The following is a 16,868-nucleotide window of genomic DNA, read 5'->3' as shown; positions in this document are numbered from 1 at the left end:
CAATTATATTATATACAGAATAATTGCCCTGCCCTTCACCGAGCAATCACTGCGAAGCAGCATTTGCTCGTGAAGCATGTTTAAGGGTTGTCAGCACGGTGCTAAAAAAAGAAAACATTATGCTATACAATGCAGAGTTTGACCCATTTTGTCTATTTTTTAATTCCGCACTGCACTCTGAACTGCTGCATTTTCATTAGCAAAATTAACTTTTACTAATTGCCTATTTAGTTGATGAAAACAAAAATGATTCATCATTAGCCATGTCTCAAGGAGAGATGCGTTTATACTTATTTAAGCCATTTTAGCATTTCCTCAGCTTGGTAAATCTTGTATTCCTTTTTAATGACTCCAGTTAAACGTGCCCTGTTTCAATAGTTACAGCATATTGGCTCTAAAGATAGAAAACACAGGCAAATGCAAAAAACAGTCGAGTTAAGGTACAGTTTCAAGGTTAGTTTTGTTTCCTTTTTTTTTTTAACGGAAACAACACAGCCAGAAAAGTTAACAATCAAAAAACTTGTTTACCGTTAGAAATACGAAAAATTTGAGGTTACTTCTGTCATACTTTTTATTTCTTTCTTTTCTTTTTTATTTTTTTTTTACACTGCTCAGTGTCTATTCCTGTGGTAATGTCTTTCTGTTCCTTCAAAAAATGCTGTGATGTTTTCAGAGAGTAACAAAACCCCCAGAGTTTAACTTCTGGGCTCAGCAGATTCCCAGTGTGTAGCCTGTGTCTGTGTGAGGCTCAAAAGAGCATGAAATCTCAGCGGTTTCACTCCAGGTGACGCTCTCCCATTCCAGCCTGGCAGCAAGTGAAGCGCTGAAATCCTATCACAGCCCTGCAGCTGACAGATGCTGCTGGACACAGTTATCACCTGACACATCTCCCACTGCCGGCAGCAGGTTTAGGCAGTGACGATGAAAGAATATTCGTTTGTATTATCATATCCATCATGCACAACCAAGAACTTACAAATGTGAGGATTTTAGATTCAATTTTGGTGTTGAAAGCATTTTTAATTATTAGCCTCTTTATTTCCTATAAATGTATCTGGATGGAAAGGAAAAAGCTGCGTTTTCTATGGACTTAACACCGTCTAATATTTGCGCCTCAACATAGGCATTAAAGCTCCAGAAGAAAATTCTGTAGGTGCCTTAAATTCTCTTTTGTTCTGAGGGGGATGTCATCATTTGTGGACAATACAGAAATTGTGAGAATGGGGGTTTTGTTGCTTGTTTTAATTTGCTTTTGTTGTTTTTCTCTTGTATAGTTTTGTGTTATCTACAGTTGTTAAAGAGCCACTCTGATCATCTTTTGATCTATTTTAAAAGTGTTCCTAGTGGTCTTTTAATTTATGATTGTCGTTTTTTTCCCAAACCAAAAACAACTAATTTTCTAGGGCACAGTTTCTGCAGAGCGGCAGGAGTTTATTAGAAATTCGCCTCTTAGTTGTGTGCAGGACCATTGACACAGAGCAACCCCTACCCCTCGCCGTAGCTGTTTACATGCTCTGCTGGTACAGGTTACAGCTCCGCACAGCCCTAACCTAACATTACTGTTGCAACAAGAAGGACGAGGCGGTATTTAGCCGTACAGCTTTGAACCAGATGCCACCCTCAAATGAGAAAAGCAAAGACATTCACGAATCTAATCATCTACAGGAATGAAAAAATTAGAGTGGAGAAGGGTGCTTGTGGTGCGCCCACTACGTCACAATTACAATTTTTTTTCAACTGCATTTTTTCATCTGCTCCTGATTCAAAACAATTTAAATGAAGACGTACTAAGAAATGCAATTGTAAGCTTAATTTTCTTTATATCTGTCCTCCACCATGAGAAAAAGCTACCAGAACAAGCTAAAAACAACCAAAACACAATTTGAATTGGATGGGGTTTCTTCTACTGCTCTGTCCTTGGGGTGTGCTGTTTCTTTTTTGTGGTCTTGCTCTTGTGTTTTAGTTTTGGCCCGTATCATTTTTGTTTCAGTTCTGTTCTAAGCAGTTCTGTTTGTTCTGTAAATTTCCTTTCTTCATGTTTTGGGTCCTTCTCCAATCAAAGACATCATTTGATTAAAGCCCCAAAATGTATCAAATTGTTGTTAGTGCCATTAATATAATGTGTTTTTAAAATGTCAACCACCCCAACGCCCCCAATCCTCTCAAGCCGCAGGGAATACACCCTAAGAATCTACAAACCTGGAAATCCAAGTTTTTGGGGTTTTTTTTTCTGAAGCATTACAACCTATTTTCATATCTTGCACTGTTAGCATGCCATCAAAGAGGAAGAATTACGGGGAGCCACCCTTATCAGCATCTGCAGATGCTAGAATCAAAGAAGAAAACGATCAAAACATCAGACAAGGCCAGTCTGGATCCACTGCACTTGTCATCTCCTTTCACCAGGCGTCACTCAGCAGCATAGACCTGCGGTTTACAAATATCATTTACATAGAGGTTCATGGTTGCAACATATAGAATATAATAGACTAAGTAGAAGTGGATTATTCTGGTAAAACACTGTAGGATTTAACACCATGGAGTTCCCAGATTGATAAGATCTCCACTGTGGATAAGAAAGGAGCTAAGTTTATTTGAAGGACCTCGATGTTTTTCGTTTTCCTTCATATTAGTAACTTCAGTAAATTGCGATCAAAGATGTCAGCATAGTTGCAACAAAAAGCAAGCATGTAAAAAGCCACAATGGTCACCTGTCGCTCATGTGCTTCAGAGCCCAAGATTTGCGGTTCAGACTTTGCAAAAAGGATTTTAAAAAAACTCAATGATTTCAACAAAAGATTCGACACCCTCGAGCCTTTCAACCCTTGTTGTAAAACACTCCTTCCTCCCAGTGTGTAAACAGGCCTAAGATGAAGATTTGTCAAGATGGCGCGACTCCTTCAGAGATCTGAGGCTGATGTGTACCCAGAACATCTGTGCTGCGATGCTCTGTCATTCTGTGTCCCTCCCCCTTTTTCCAAAATCTGACAGCGCGTTGTTCCCTTTCATGGGCCGTCTTCCTCAAAAGGGCCCTCTGAAATGAAAGTGTAAGATCAAAACCAGCAGCTGAGTGCCTTTTCTTACAGTCGATTTACACTCCCTGGGGGGTTCAGGGGGAGTGCATTTCTGCCTCTCTCTATCCCAACAGTTGCAAAGAGATTTAACAGACGTTTTATCTTTGTCTGGCCTGGGGGGCCGGGGCAATTAAGGACTGATAGAGGAGCTGAGAGTTAGACCGAGTGAAGTGGATAGATGGGAACTGAAGATTTGATTTTCTTCAAATTCATATGCTACACAGCATGCGCTAAACGGGCATTTTTGATTATATGATGTTCACACTGGACTGTCACTACCTGATACTAGTGCATGTACTCACAGTTGGAAGAGGCTTGGTGCAAAGTGTCAAAGTGGTGCTTAAAACTTGCTCCAGGCTTTAACTTTAAATGACTGACTGGATCTCACATAATTCCAGCCGGGAACAAATCACAATTATTAATTACTCCTTCATAATTAATTGTCATGCTTTCTCGTTTTGAAAACTCCGCAATCCATACGTTCCTGCCAAATCTGAGTCCCTGGCTGGTCAAATTTAATCGACTTTTGAAGGGCCTTTTGCACGTAGAGCCTGAAAACAGTCGCAAAAACTTGCATGAACGTTAGCGTTTTGAACTCGGAAGCCTGAAATGTGCATATCCATGCATTTACATGACTTTTCATTTAAAGCCTTCGCATGAATGCATGTTTCCGAGCCTGGTGTGAATGTAGCATTAGTCGCTGCTGCAGTTTTTTTTCCAGATAACACAATGAAGTCACATCAGCTATTACTTGAAGGTCAGAATATTTTTTTTATTCTGCTTTAATCTGATATTTTATTTAAATACCTTGAACAATAAATCTGAACAAAATTTGGGAATTTTATCCCCTAAAGAATAAAGGAAGAAAACTCCAAATCCTCTCTTTCATCATCCAGAATCCTCCTCTACGAACAGAAAGTTTCTTCCTGATTTTGTGCTTCCAGGACTGTTTTCAGCTGCTTCTCTGACAAGTCACGTTTCCCTGCCAGTTGGGAAGGCAGCTTGCTGTAAACAGTGTGATGCCCCTGAGCCTTGAACAGATTCTGGGTATAATGTTGACTCTTTTTTCTGTTTTGAATCAGCTTTCCGCCAGGAGCTGGATCATCCAGTCTGACAGCACTTTGTTGAGATTCAGGTGGTATGCACATCCTAGAGCCTCTGCTGCCTGCAGTTGCCCATAACATCTTTCTAGATATAGACCCACAAAAAAATCTGTATCTATTTTGACAATTTCACCTTTTGGAAAGTTGGAAAATAAGTCATTCAAAAATTCCTATTCTTAACCATGGAACCACTCAATTTTTGTTTTTCACTTTTCATGAAAAAAACGTCGATGAATTAACAAATACAAGTAAAGTTGGAACATTTAAAGTCAGAGGGGAAGTTTTAGTTAAAAAAAAAATGTTTTACCAAAAAGATTTATTCAAAAATGACAGAAAAGTGAAGATATATCAAAACGGCCCGTATCAAGACACTGTACAAAAATATCACATCTCAGTTTTACTCACTAATATTAAGAGAAACAATGAAGCAATTAATGTGGCATCAACTTTAAAAAAAATCTGCACACTAAATGGCCTTAGCTCCTTTTATAGAGCTTTATTATCACATTTAACTAACAAATATATTTTAATGAAAACAACTTTTCCAAAAACCCATAAACCATCACTGCTTTCTTCAATAAAACTTTCCTATTAACTCAAGTTTTCAGGCAGTGGGATCAATATTTTTGGGGGGTATAAGTTGGTACACTGACGGCATCTGCAAATCATCTGACTTGCATTATTTCCAATGCAAGCTTCCACACCAGCACACATCATCTCCAGAATAAACCGTCCCAGTACTCTGAAGATGTGCACAATTATACATTATTCTAATGCTAACAAACGTGACTTTTGCCAAAATTTCTTTTGAAATAACAAGCTCACATTTTATTGTAGAAGCATTACTTTGTGCAGCTGTTCATCTGTTTTTTGCTGGTTTTCTATGTCATAATCTTCATTAGTTCTGTACCGCTTTGGAAATTCTGCTGTTCCTGTTGTCAGTTCTGCATCTATCCTTTCTCTGAATCCTGCTGGATTTTCAGCAGAAGTGCATCCAAAGACTGGAACGTTTCCATTTCAGCCTCATGCTTTTGTGAAACTGAGCCAAGTTCTTTTTTTGGCCACGTAAATATTTTTGAAAGAGTTAAAAAAAAAGAAAAACAATTGTTGGATTTTTGTTGTTTCTATTGATGTCCATAATGTTTGACTACAATAAATACATCATTAATTACAACAATGGTTTTCTTCACCTTTCCATCCGTTTTCATACAAAACAGCTGTTATTTACCCATGTCTATGCTGTTAAACTGCAAATGCATCCCCTATGATGATGCGTCCTGCATGCCTTTTTCAGTTTGAGCCAAACTTGTATGGAATGATATTTATGCCACGACATTGCAAACAACTTGTGGCTTTACAGGGAAGAATAAAAAGCCTTTTCTCCACAGATGAGACTATGAAAAGCGGATCAAACCACTGTGCACCCCCGTTTTTAAACACCTTATCTCCGTGTGAGAAACAGGTGAATTGTTTTTCATAAAACAGTCACCCAAGACAACTTTAGACCCCCCCTTAGTCCCGGAAGTAACAGTCAACCGCAATGATTTAGTCAGATCACCATTTTGAAAAGTGATGCAAGGACCCTACATGCCTGATGTAGCTCCCCTCTTCTTTTTATTAGTTTGCCCGCCTGCATAATGTGCAGCTTTGTTGCATCATCGTAGATTGAAAGCGTCCAGGAGAGAACATGGCAGACACGTCTAAGGTTGCTGCAAAACAATGACGGATATTTCACAATGATTCCTCTAAACTGACCTCAGCAGCCATTTCACACCTCACTTGTAGTGATTGTTTTATAATGCTTGAAGTGGTTTGACTGCATCTCAGCATTTTTGGAGAGGTAGACGCCATTAGAGGCTCTGGCGTGAGACGTTGATGTCGTCAGGTTTCAAGCATCCGTTTTACTTCTACTTTTCCTACTTTGCCACTTCTTTTTCACACTTAGAGGCAGCCTCTATCTTCTTCCAATGAGATGCATTATCTTCTTGTGCAGTCCCTCAATTCCCCTTTGTACTGTTTCCTCTTTGTAACTTTTTCTCCACTGCAGTCATCTCTACTTTCCTTTTCTGCTGTGCAGGTTCCTCCTTTAATTCTTGTCTTCAAATCAATCAAAGTATATCTCAAATTTTTCCTTTTTCTTCTTCTTCCATGTTTTTTGCTCCATCTTTTCCCAGACTAAGATAAAGATGTTGACTCTGGCTGATTAATGTTTAAGCAGCAGTCAGACTTTGCGGGTCCTAGCCATATGAGTAAAATGGGCGTCTATGTATGTGCCTGCCACCAAATTTCAGGGTCCAGCAATTGTAGCGGAAAAGCAATTAGGATTCGGAATTAGTGTTCAGATTAAAAAGGAATCAAGCAGGCTCAGTTTAACCCTACAGTCGGGCATTCTCTTACCACATCACTCAATTTTGCCCACTGTTGTGCCAACACGTGGGTCATTTCTTCTCGCTCCACATCTCGCTCACAGAACAGGAAAGGTTTATTATATATTGACACTGCCCTCTGCTCTGTAATTGTTTTTCTCTTTCCTCATTTTATTGGACTCACTTCTGTTGCTGGCTGCTCAAAGTGATAAATCCTGCTTCGAAACTTAATGAAGTTTGAAATAGAATTTGAAGCTACTATTATCCTGTCCATGCGGGCTGTCACAGGAAGGATGGCACCATCCAAACTCAATTATGGGATTGGAGACACCTGTAGCAGTTCAAACCCAGAGGGGACCACCAGATCTACGCTGGATCCTACGCCTCCAAAGCCTCAGCACTTGCAATTTAAAGCCTGTTTTTGTGATAGGTTCAGGTGTCACAAGAACTTCTGATTCAGCAAAGGGCCCTCATGTAATCAACTTGGTTATCTATTAGGTGACGAGTTCTCAATTCCAGCATGGGAGCAGTAAGATTGAATTTTATCATGCTTCCCCCTCTGTTTTTCCTTTGTCATTGTCCTATGTATTTTCAACACACTGTCCTCAAGCGTGTTTGTGCTTGAGCCGTCTCTCCTCTCCACTGTCCTCCTGCTGAAAGCTGACAGACCTTTTTCTCTCCATGGCAGTAGCAGCCTGTAAATAGCAGCCTGATGGAAAGTGACATTTTCACAGAGCACAGAGAGGGGCGAGGTGATCTCTCCTCTTTCCAGCACAAAGTGCTCCTAATTGCCCGGTCCCGTTTGTGAGCCCAGCTGACAAACTCGTGCAAATCAATAATTCTGCGCAGGGACGTGGGGCCTCTCCCGCTGCCACGAGCAGAGATGACACAAACAAGTGCACGCATGCAAACGCACAAATGTGCCTCGGAATAAATGCAGACATTCATGGATTATGGCTGCGCACGCACACACACTTGGCAGGCCCACTGCCATCTCTCTGCCTCTGTGCTGTCTGCCTTAAATGACGGTATTTATCTGTGATTCTAAGACAAATGGGGAGAAAGTATCAAAGCATTAAGAGCAGTCACTGCACCGCCGAAATAATGGATGGTGGAAATGGCAAAAAAAAAACCCTGTGCTGCTTATTACTAAATGGCCTCTGCAGAGGTGGAAACTTTGGCCCACTTGCTTGAAATATATAGAGAGAAAATCACACAGCCTAAAATAGCAGCTAATTTAACAGAGTTAGTTTCCGTGGACTGCTCTGCTCACACAGATGCTTGTTTGCCAGAACAGAAAATGTCAGTGCAATTTGGAAAGTTTGATTGACTTATTTCAGGGCTGAAAATTAGTTTTTTCTATTAAAACTCTGCTTTGGTCATTCTGCTTATTTCCCACAATGGCTGGAGTATCAGTACACTTTCATGTTAGCATTTGCGTTTTGCTCACTTTGCTTAAGTTGACCTCCTTAAGGTCTTCACACACACCTGTCTGTCCCCCATCAGGATCATCTGTGATGCAGGTGACGGCCTCAGACTCGGACGACTCCACCACCGCCAACGGCATGGTGCGCTACCGCATCCTCTCGCAGACGCCCCACAGTCCCATCCCCAACATGTTCACCATCAACAGCGAGACTGGAGACATAGTTACAGTGGCCGCCGGCCTGGACAGAGAGGTCAGTGGGTATTTTTCTTTTCTTTTTTTTAGCTGAACGTGTCATTGAATGAAGATTTCACAAGGTGTTTTTGTTTAGATAAATATAAACTTCCGGAAAAAGCTTATTCAAGCATGCAGTTTGACAAGCTTTCCATTTAAGCTAAATCCAGTCCATTCCACAAATCCTGGCTTAAAGTCTGGATATAACTGAAGCTGGGAAAATCTGGATCTCCTTTAGTAGCACAAATCCATTCATTACGAACGCTTTCCTCGCTTCAATTCACACCTGGCAAAATTAGAAAGCGTTTGAATTCATGCTCTGCCATTACGAGGATATTCTCCTCCTCATAACTTAGTTGGCTGATTTTACTGTGGACATAAATGCACTGCTAAGTGTGTCCCGTAATGTTTATATCCTGACAAGTCCCAGCAGTCCCTCGTCACACTCAACCTGGAACAGACGAAACAATACTTCAGTGCTCCTTGATCATCCAGATTTCATATCGAGCTGGCATGGTATAGTAGCTCAGCACAATTGTGGGATGATATAAATGAGTGGAGTGAATGCAGGCCAGGACTGTGTCCCTGTTTCCTGCTTGGCTCAGGCGGCAGCAGCAGCAGCTGATGTGAGAGAGGAAGAGCTCATTAATCTGGATGCATCAAGCTAGGCACTTGCCTACTTACACTAAAATCTGGGACACACCTGGGAGTTCACCCACCTGCTGCCAGGGTCACGGACGGCACAGACGCATGGCCGCTAGCGTGCATATGTTCCTGAAAGGTTCGCGCAGCAAACAGGAAAATCTCAGGTGCCACGCTGGAGCTTTTTAGCCAAAGTGGCACGTGTGATGCAAGGACATGAACATCTACACCGTCTCTGTGTTGACAGTGAACATAGCAGAGCCTTTGTAGCACATGCTGCTCCTTCTCTTTTGCTTATCCTTCTCCACTGGCGCTGCTGTCTAATTACAATATTCATACACTAATTAAAGGGTGAAGCAGGTCGCCTTGTGTTGAGGAGAACAGGGGGGTGCACAGAGGTTGGCCTGGTATCACTTACCCCTGACACCACTCTATACCAATTATTCTCCCCCATTCCCCAGCACTAACCAATGTAGCCCTGACCTCATGTGGTTCCACTTGCTCCAGCCTGCAGACGAAAACTTACAAATTCCAGTTTATTACTGTCTAAATGTTGAAGTACATCATAAATGTTTCAGAAGTTAAAGGTTTTCTGATTCCGTTTCGGAAGGTAAAATTGCTGGAATTTTGGTGCCATTACGGTAATTTTTCTGTGCATTTATTTGCACGCGTGCAGCACTAAAGGTCTATCAGTCAGTCAGTGCGGCAGAGGCTGATGAAGCACAGCCCTGCTGCTGCAGGTCGCAGAGTGGCACAGCTGGATTCTCTCCCCCCCGTGCCCCCTCTCTGTGCCAGTGTTCCTCTGGCAGGCAGAGCTGTTGTCTCTCATTACCCTAGGCTGTTAGTCTCACATAAGCCCTCGGTTGGAACTGCCTGGTGTAGGATGGTGCGCTGTTGCCCAGCACCAAGCTGTCCCCCCAGGCTGATGCCAGCTCCACACTGTGCTATCTCGCCGCCGATTAGGACATCGTCTGAGCAGCCCTCAAGGACATGAGTGCTCGCAGCCTGGCTCCATTAGGATGTGTAAAGCTTGACTGGATATGCATGCTGAGAACCTGGATCCTAAATGGACCGAGTGCTTTATTGTCTCAGAGATGCTGAGTTATGTTAATTTGCCGTCATTCGCTGAAGCTCTAGAGGCCAGACAGAGAAAGCATTCGAAGATTCTGAGCTGGTTGCTGACGGAAGAGTATTGATGCATGTGTGGATGTTGACTGCTTGTAGCCAACATTTAATCACATGAAATTTCCACTCGATATTCTCTTTATTATCTACTCCATGTTTCAGTGTTGCATTGAGCTGGTCTGCCTTTTTTCCTATTTTGCAAAACCTAAATTGTTTTATCTATTTGCTTTGGTTGCAAGGCTGCTCTTCTGCTGGTTCTACATTTTTTTCTGCACACACTTCATCGTTCCAATAAATCATTTATCAACTGTATGGTGTGTTAACTGTTACACACCAGAGTTTCTTAAAAGTTAATTAAAGGCTTGAAACTCATCTCATGTTGGCAAATCCAGTAGCTTGGAGACCTACTCCAATTGTGTTTTAACACGTTATTGTTTGCTTTTTATCATGATACAGGAAATGTATAAAGAGAATTAAAATTTAGATTAACATTTCTTTATGCAAATAGTGGTGAATTAGGAGCAGAGGAAAAAATGCCGTAATGTGAAGAAGCTACAATCGGCATTCCACAAGCTCCCCGCTCCACTCATTCCAATTCATCCACTTGCAGACAAAGAGATCCATGTATGTCTTCGTTTCCTTCGTCTGAGCTGGAATCTGGCTCAAAACTGTACGGCTGGATAGCTCCAATATTGCTTGCCATTTTTGTTGCACCGGTAATGTTAGGTTGGGGTTGTGAGAGGCTGGAAGCTAGCAGGGGGAGAGTGTAAACAAAGGGCTGATGGAAAATAGAGTACAGGCATTAGTCTGGCCCACAACTCAAAGGTTAATTTCTGATGAACTACTGCCGCTCTGCAAACCAGAAAACAAAACAGGTCTTTTTGACTTGGGATAAAAACAGCATAATGATAATTAATAGACCACTGGGAAAATGATTGGTATGGGACTTTAAAGGTATGATAAAGGCCAGAAATTCCTCTCGTGTTTGCAATTCCACTAGCTTGAAGTAATTTTGAGGGTTTCCTTATTTTTTGTAATTACTCTGCAGTTTTCTGTACCTTGTGGTAAACTGCAGGAGATACAGGAGAACTCCAGGTGAGGCCTGACACGCCACACATTTTAAAGAAGCAGCACATTCATCACCAGGGGAGACAAAACAGGGAAGAGAACAACTCACACAGAAAGCCTCCAATGAGGAACAACAAAAGAAATGAACTCACTTCTGATTTCTTTGTGTCCACAGCGGACGTGGAATTTAGTTCAAAATGATCAGGCAGAAATTGGGCCTCTTTTTTTAACGTTGGATTCAAAGCATTCTCCTGACCTGGTTTTTTAAAATAAATACTTTAGCTTTTTCTTTCTGCTACAAGCTTAAAGTTTTGTCCTTTTAACCGTCCTGTGAAATGACGGGGTCTCAGCAGCCTGTCTGTTGGCTCTACTCTTCCCCAGACACTGAGCAGTCCTTGAAGACGCATCCTTTTATCTTCCACTTTTTTACTTTTCAGACCACTCTCTCTTTGTGGATGTGGCTGTAATGCTCGAATGAAGCTTGTTGCTTCCATTTTTTTGTCCTCTTTGAGTTCAAATATCACCAGCTCTCTCATTTATGACCAAAGACCAGCAAAAATGTGTAACAACTCCAATCACATCCGATGTAATTTGTGTAATTAAGGAACATTTGAAATGGCTGTGATAACCTGATTCAAACCAGACATTTTTTTGTATTTTCACCATCCATCTATCAATTTTCAGAACCACCTAATCCCTCTCAGGGTTGCAAGAGCCAATCCAGAAACTGTTGGACAAAGGTCCCCAATCTGTTGCAGGGCCACAGACACTAAAGACTAATGGACAAATTAGTCTTCAACCTAACTATGAAACATAATTTTGGATTGTGGGAGTGCCCGGACAAAACCCACAGATGCAAAAAGAGAACATGCAAACTCCGTACAGAAAAGTCCCAACTAGGATTCAAATAGGACCTTTCTGCTGTGAGGCAAGACTCCTAACCACAGGCAGTTGTTAGCACCATATTGAAAAAAAAATTACCGTTTGCATTCTTTAGTTGACTTTTTATTATTTCTTTTGACTGTAAATTCTTTAAAAACATGATTTGCTCTGTTTTCAACAAGAGAAGCTCTAGTGTTTCAATAACAGGGTTATTGGAGAGACCCCCCCCCCCCCCCCCATGGCACAATCAGAAGTGTTTGTGTGCCCCCCCCCCGCTGCACTATTTTATGCGTTAATGACCTCCTGTCTTTGATTTGTGTGTTTGCTTAATCATGTCCTGTGTTTTGTATTGTCAGGTGAAGAGTTTTTTTCTCTGTTTTATTGGCACTGCTTTATTTCATTTGTGACTCACAGCTTCTATTTACCAGGAATGTGACTCTGAGCTGTTTGCGTAGATGTGGAGGCGTATCTAATCAAATGGATTCAGACTTTATATCTCAGATTCAGCTTCATTTGTGACTCAGTCTTTGCAAAGGGATTCAGAGAGTTTTCTTTTCAACCCGTTCCAGTCCCTAACTGCCACCTCTGTCAGTGATGAAGACGTGGATTGATGAAGACAAAAAAATCTGCTCTAATAGGAGCAAATGTTCCAAATGTGTAGTTGAGCTGTAATAAGGCAAAATGGAGTGAACTGAACTCAACTAAACCCCAATAAAATGCTATCAGATTGAGTAATTTAATTGGAATGATCCAAGTTAAATTGAAGTGGCACTACAGTGGGGGGGGGTCACTGACACTGAGGGTCATTGATGTAGAAAGAGTGATGAAGTGTGGAAGGAGGGAGCTGGTCTCTACATTTTTAGAATAGCGGGCGGTTTGAGACAGATTGCAAGTGACAGGCTAATGACCGTGGCCGGTGGGAGCCCAGCAAGCTGGAACACAATCTACAAACGACACAAGTAAAGAGCAACTCCTTCACTCGTGTGGTCGCCCTCTGTGAGGCCCCACGGAGTGCACCTTCGCAGCACGGCAAATGAAAATGCTCACTCAGCACAGGCACAATTAATTCACCTCTCAGCACATGTGTTGCCAGTGCACCACTCCTCTCCATTTGGTTGCTCAACATCATCAGCTAAGACGATTATTTCCTCTTATTTTGTTCTTGCTAACAAAGTCCCACTGGAGCTGAAGTCCATTTGCTTACCAGGGGCAACCAGCCATTTCCACCTGTCCTGACAGCTGCTCGGCTGGATATTTTCTGTGGCCAACACTGGCGGGCTAAAGGCTTTTTCCAGTTTCTTGCTGTAGTCTCCTAAATGGTAAACTACCTAATTTGGACAGGCCCGGATTTAGTCAGCCCCACTATGAGGTGCAGATAGAATACTGCGGGGGACTCAGAGTTTGGGGTGTCATATCACTCCAAGGCCCTAAAATGCGTAAGAAAAACCATATAATTATTTCAGTTCATCTATCCATGTATGGATCCTCTTATTTGATTTTTTTTTTCCACCATCTGTCACACACCTAGGTGTGCGAAATTTGTTGACCCTACCCTTGGGAGAGCAGACACAGCCGCGCTTGGGAACTATTTGGTAGTTCAACCCCCCAATCCAACTCCTTACTGCTGAGTGTCAAGCAGGGGATGCATCTTTAGAGTCTTTGGTACGACCTGGCTTGAACCCACAACCTTCCAGTTACAGACCGGACACTCTAGCCACAAGGCCACTGAGCTGTTTGAGATGTCTTTTATGTCTTAAGTTGAATGCACTTCCTGACACTACACTGCATTTACCGGGCTTGGGACAGGCACAAACAGGACACTGGTTTGTCCCCTATTTATCTTTTTTATGTATGTCTTTCTATTTGTCCATCTGTCTGTCCATCCTTCCATTCTGTGTCTCTTATTTTATTTTTATCTTTAGTTGTGTATTTTTGCAGGCCGTTACATTTGTGTATGCAGGTGTGTGTGTGTTGGGGGGGATTGTCATATTCAGGTGGGCATTTGCCGCCCCCCCCCCCCCCCCCCCCCCCCCGCCCATGCCAATATCCTTGCATGAAAAGACGTTGGGTTTTGTGATTTGCATGGATGTGTGTAGATGCTTGTATACCTGCAGATGTCTCTCAGCTTTTGCAGATTAAGTCCACAGCACTCAGGTCAGCACGGAAGTCTGGACAATTGCTGCTGTTTGTGAGACAAGGATATTTTTTCCATTTTTTCCTCGCCTGTGCTGGACTCTAATCCATCAGAGATTTTCTGTTCAGCACTTCTATAGGAGTCATTAGAGGGCTCTTTTCTGGTCTGTTCACATCGCCCCCCTTGGAATGAAAGTGTGAGAGTGTGTACCTGTGTGTGTCCGCTGCTTTTAAGTGCCCAAGTTCCCACCTGTTCCCACTCAGTAGAGCATTAGTGGATGCGTATGTGTGCGATATAAAGGCCATAAAGTCAGAAGTACTCTCAGATGAGTGATAGAACCCTGCTGGATGGCACACACAGGCCGGATTCCCTGCTGTGTGAGAGCCCCACCTGCTGGCTCAGGACCAGTCATTTCTCTTCACCTGACCGAAGGACGAAGCGTCCATCAAACTCAAACCTATTAGCTTCTTACGGCCATCTGGTGCTATTTCTAGATTGATGTATTTGGCTGTAAATGAGTCTGCAGAGAGAGACATTCAGTGGTGGTTCTATTTACTGAAGCACCATATGAGGGGAGATGGTATTGATATTTCATTATGTGCCTAATAAAGGCCAGGCAGTATTGAGTTTGCATTAATAGGGTCGGTGGGGTGCAGATTAACATGTCTGTGCACTTCATAATGACTTGAGGAGATGCGTAAAGACTGGTCTCAGAGCTCAGATTCATCTACTAATCAGCTGCATGCTTTCGCCGGAAAGTAAAGCGCAGGGAAAGAGAGGCATGTAGCAAAATTCAGCTGGCACAGACACGGGCTGACATGTGGGGAACACGGACTAGGAAGTGATAAATAAAACATCAGGTTATCCAGAGGAGCATATGAAGTGCATTCACAAAGAACAAATAAACAGCTGAGGGACAAAGAAAGACATGACTCTAAGAATTTAAAAACCCAGAAAGCTTCCAACCTAGCCAACCTATTATTCTAAAGGAAAATAATCAGATTTCTCTGATACTTGTAGGTTTTAGCATTTACAGTATAAGATAAAAGACCTTAGTGACCCCTTTCCCTGAATAAGTACCTGCTGGACCCAAAAGGCCATAGATCTTTATAGCGAAATAGCTATTACTCAGTCATTCAATTTGTCAGAACAACCATTCTTGCTCTGCTACATCTTTCAAACATGTCCTAATCCTATTTTTTTTCATGATATTTTTTTCTTTATCACAAGTTTTTTCAAGTTTAAACTGACCTTTCAGATGCACCAATAAAAGCATGTGGTGCCTGCTGGCCCCCACCTCGAACATTTGATTGACAAATTCTCCCGAGCCACTTTAAGTGGTGTGGACTTTGAACAATCTTACTCATGATTGGCGACAGTAGTAGTCATAGAAATCTTGACTCAGACCGACTCAAACCCCCACGGTTGTCTGGCTCCAGCATGGCGACGTCCGTATTGCTGAAAGATGGTTACTGAATTGGCTGAATTGGGCAGAGTAAGGTCTTTTCCACAGGTGATGTCACAGATGCTCAGGTCTCTTATACAGTCAATAGTTTTTAGTCGTACAATCCAAGGAGGTACCTACTGTGGCCCTGACGTGCAAATTACATTAACAAATCACTCAATGCAAAAACATATTGAAGATCACAATTAAAAAAGCAAAACAAATAGAAAAACAAAAGTTACATTAGTACCAGAAAAGGAAAGTATGAATAGACATCCCTGATTGGATGATGAAGATGATGTGTTCATCTTTTCAACAGGAATTTATTTGTCAATATCTTCCAACAGAAGACATTTCTTGAAGCGTCTGGCCACAGACTAATTTCTCAATTAACTCTATGGCACAGTTCCAGCAAAACATCTTTCTGCCTTTACTCTTCCTCAAAACTCAAACGTCATCATCCAGTCAGTGATATCCCTTAATGCATCTTTTCCAGTCTCTCATTGTCTTTTTATTTTTATCATTTCCTTTTGATTTCTGGAAATTACTTTAGTTTCTGTATTGTTTTTTTTTTACGTTTTGGTTTCTGGAATGTTGCTCTGATTTCTAACATGTAATTTTTTTTAATTGTCGTTTTCATCTTTAATGTCTTTGCATTGAGTGCTTGGTTGATGTGAGTAAAACGTCAAGGAAACCATAGTTACTTCACTGCAAAACACAAAATCTCACCAAACATTTTTGTCTGGTTCCAGTTTAAATACTTTAATACACCTGATAAATGACAAAACTAACTTACTAGAAAGTTTTCACTAAGATGTAATGACTAGTTTAAAGACATAAAATCTTGAATATCTTTTAAGTTCTATCTTTAAAACACTTTCTTTTAAGTTAAATCTCAAATAAAACATTTTGTTTTACATTGAATAACACTATTTTTTAGCAGAAATTTTATCTGTGAATAGTGAGATGTATTGTTTTAAGAAACAGACTGTTTTGATTTAGGGAAACTGGAACGTTTTATTTGACTCGCTATACAAATGCATTGAACAACAGCGGGACAATCATTTAAAAGTCAACATATCATTTTTACGATTATTTATCTATAAATGTGTGATTTTAGTCTCATGATGATCATGGTCTAAATAGAAAGAAGGATGGTTGGACTGTTGTAGCTCTTAGAATTGGATATATTTAAAAGAAAAGGTGTATAATATGTGTATACGTGTATATCTACTTACAAAAAAGAAATCTATTTATTTGAGCAATTAATGCCCATTTTTCAAATTACCAGAGCAATATCAATATACCAAAATATAAATTAGTATAGATAATTTCAAGACTTAACTTTGTCTTAAAAAGACAGGACACTA

General features: G+C 41.3%; 1 protein-coding gene across 2 annotated transcripts in view; it reads left to right on the top strand.

Annotated features, from left to right (window-relative positions):
- The window catches only part of LOC101161393 (cadherin-4), a 263,505-nt gene that overhangs the window by 218,104 nt on the left and 28,533 nt on the right, over window positions 1–16,868 (top strand). For both annotated transcript variants that reach the window (XM_020703448.2, XM_004069077.4), the window contains exon 8: window positions 8,050–8,222. In XM_020703448.2, coding sequence (XP_020559107.1) covers window positions 8,050–8,222 — 173 coding nt within the window. The remainder of the gene's footprint in view (window positions 1–8,049; window positions 8,223–16,868) is intronic.

This window comes from Oryzias latipes, chromosome 5 (assembly GCF_002234675.1).
Source record: "Oryzias latipes chromosome 5, ASM223467v1".
NCBI classification, from domain to species: Eukaryota; Metazoa; Chordata; class Actinopteri; order Beloniformes; family Adrianichthyidae; genus Oryzias; species Oryzias latipes.
Note: the sequence above shows the minus strand (reverse complement) of the source record. Positions and strands in the feature narration are given on the sequence as shown.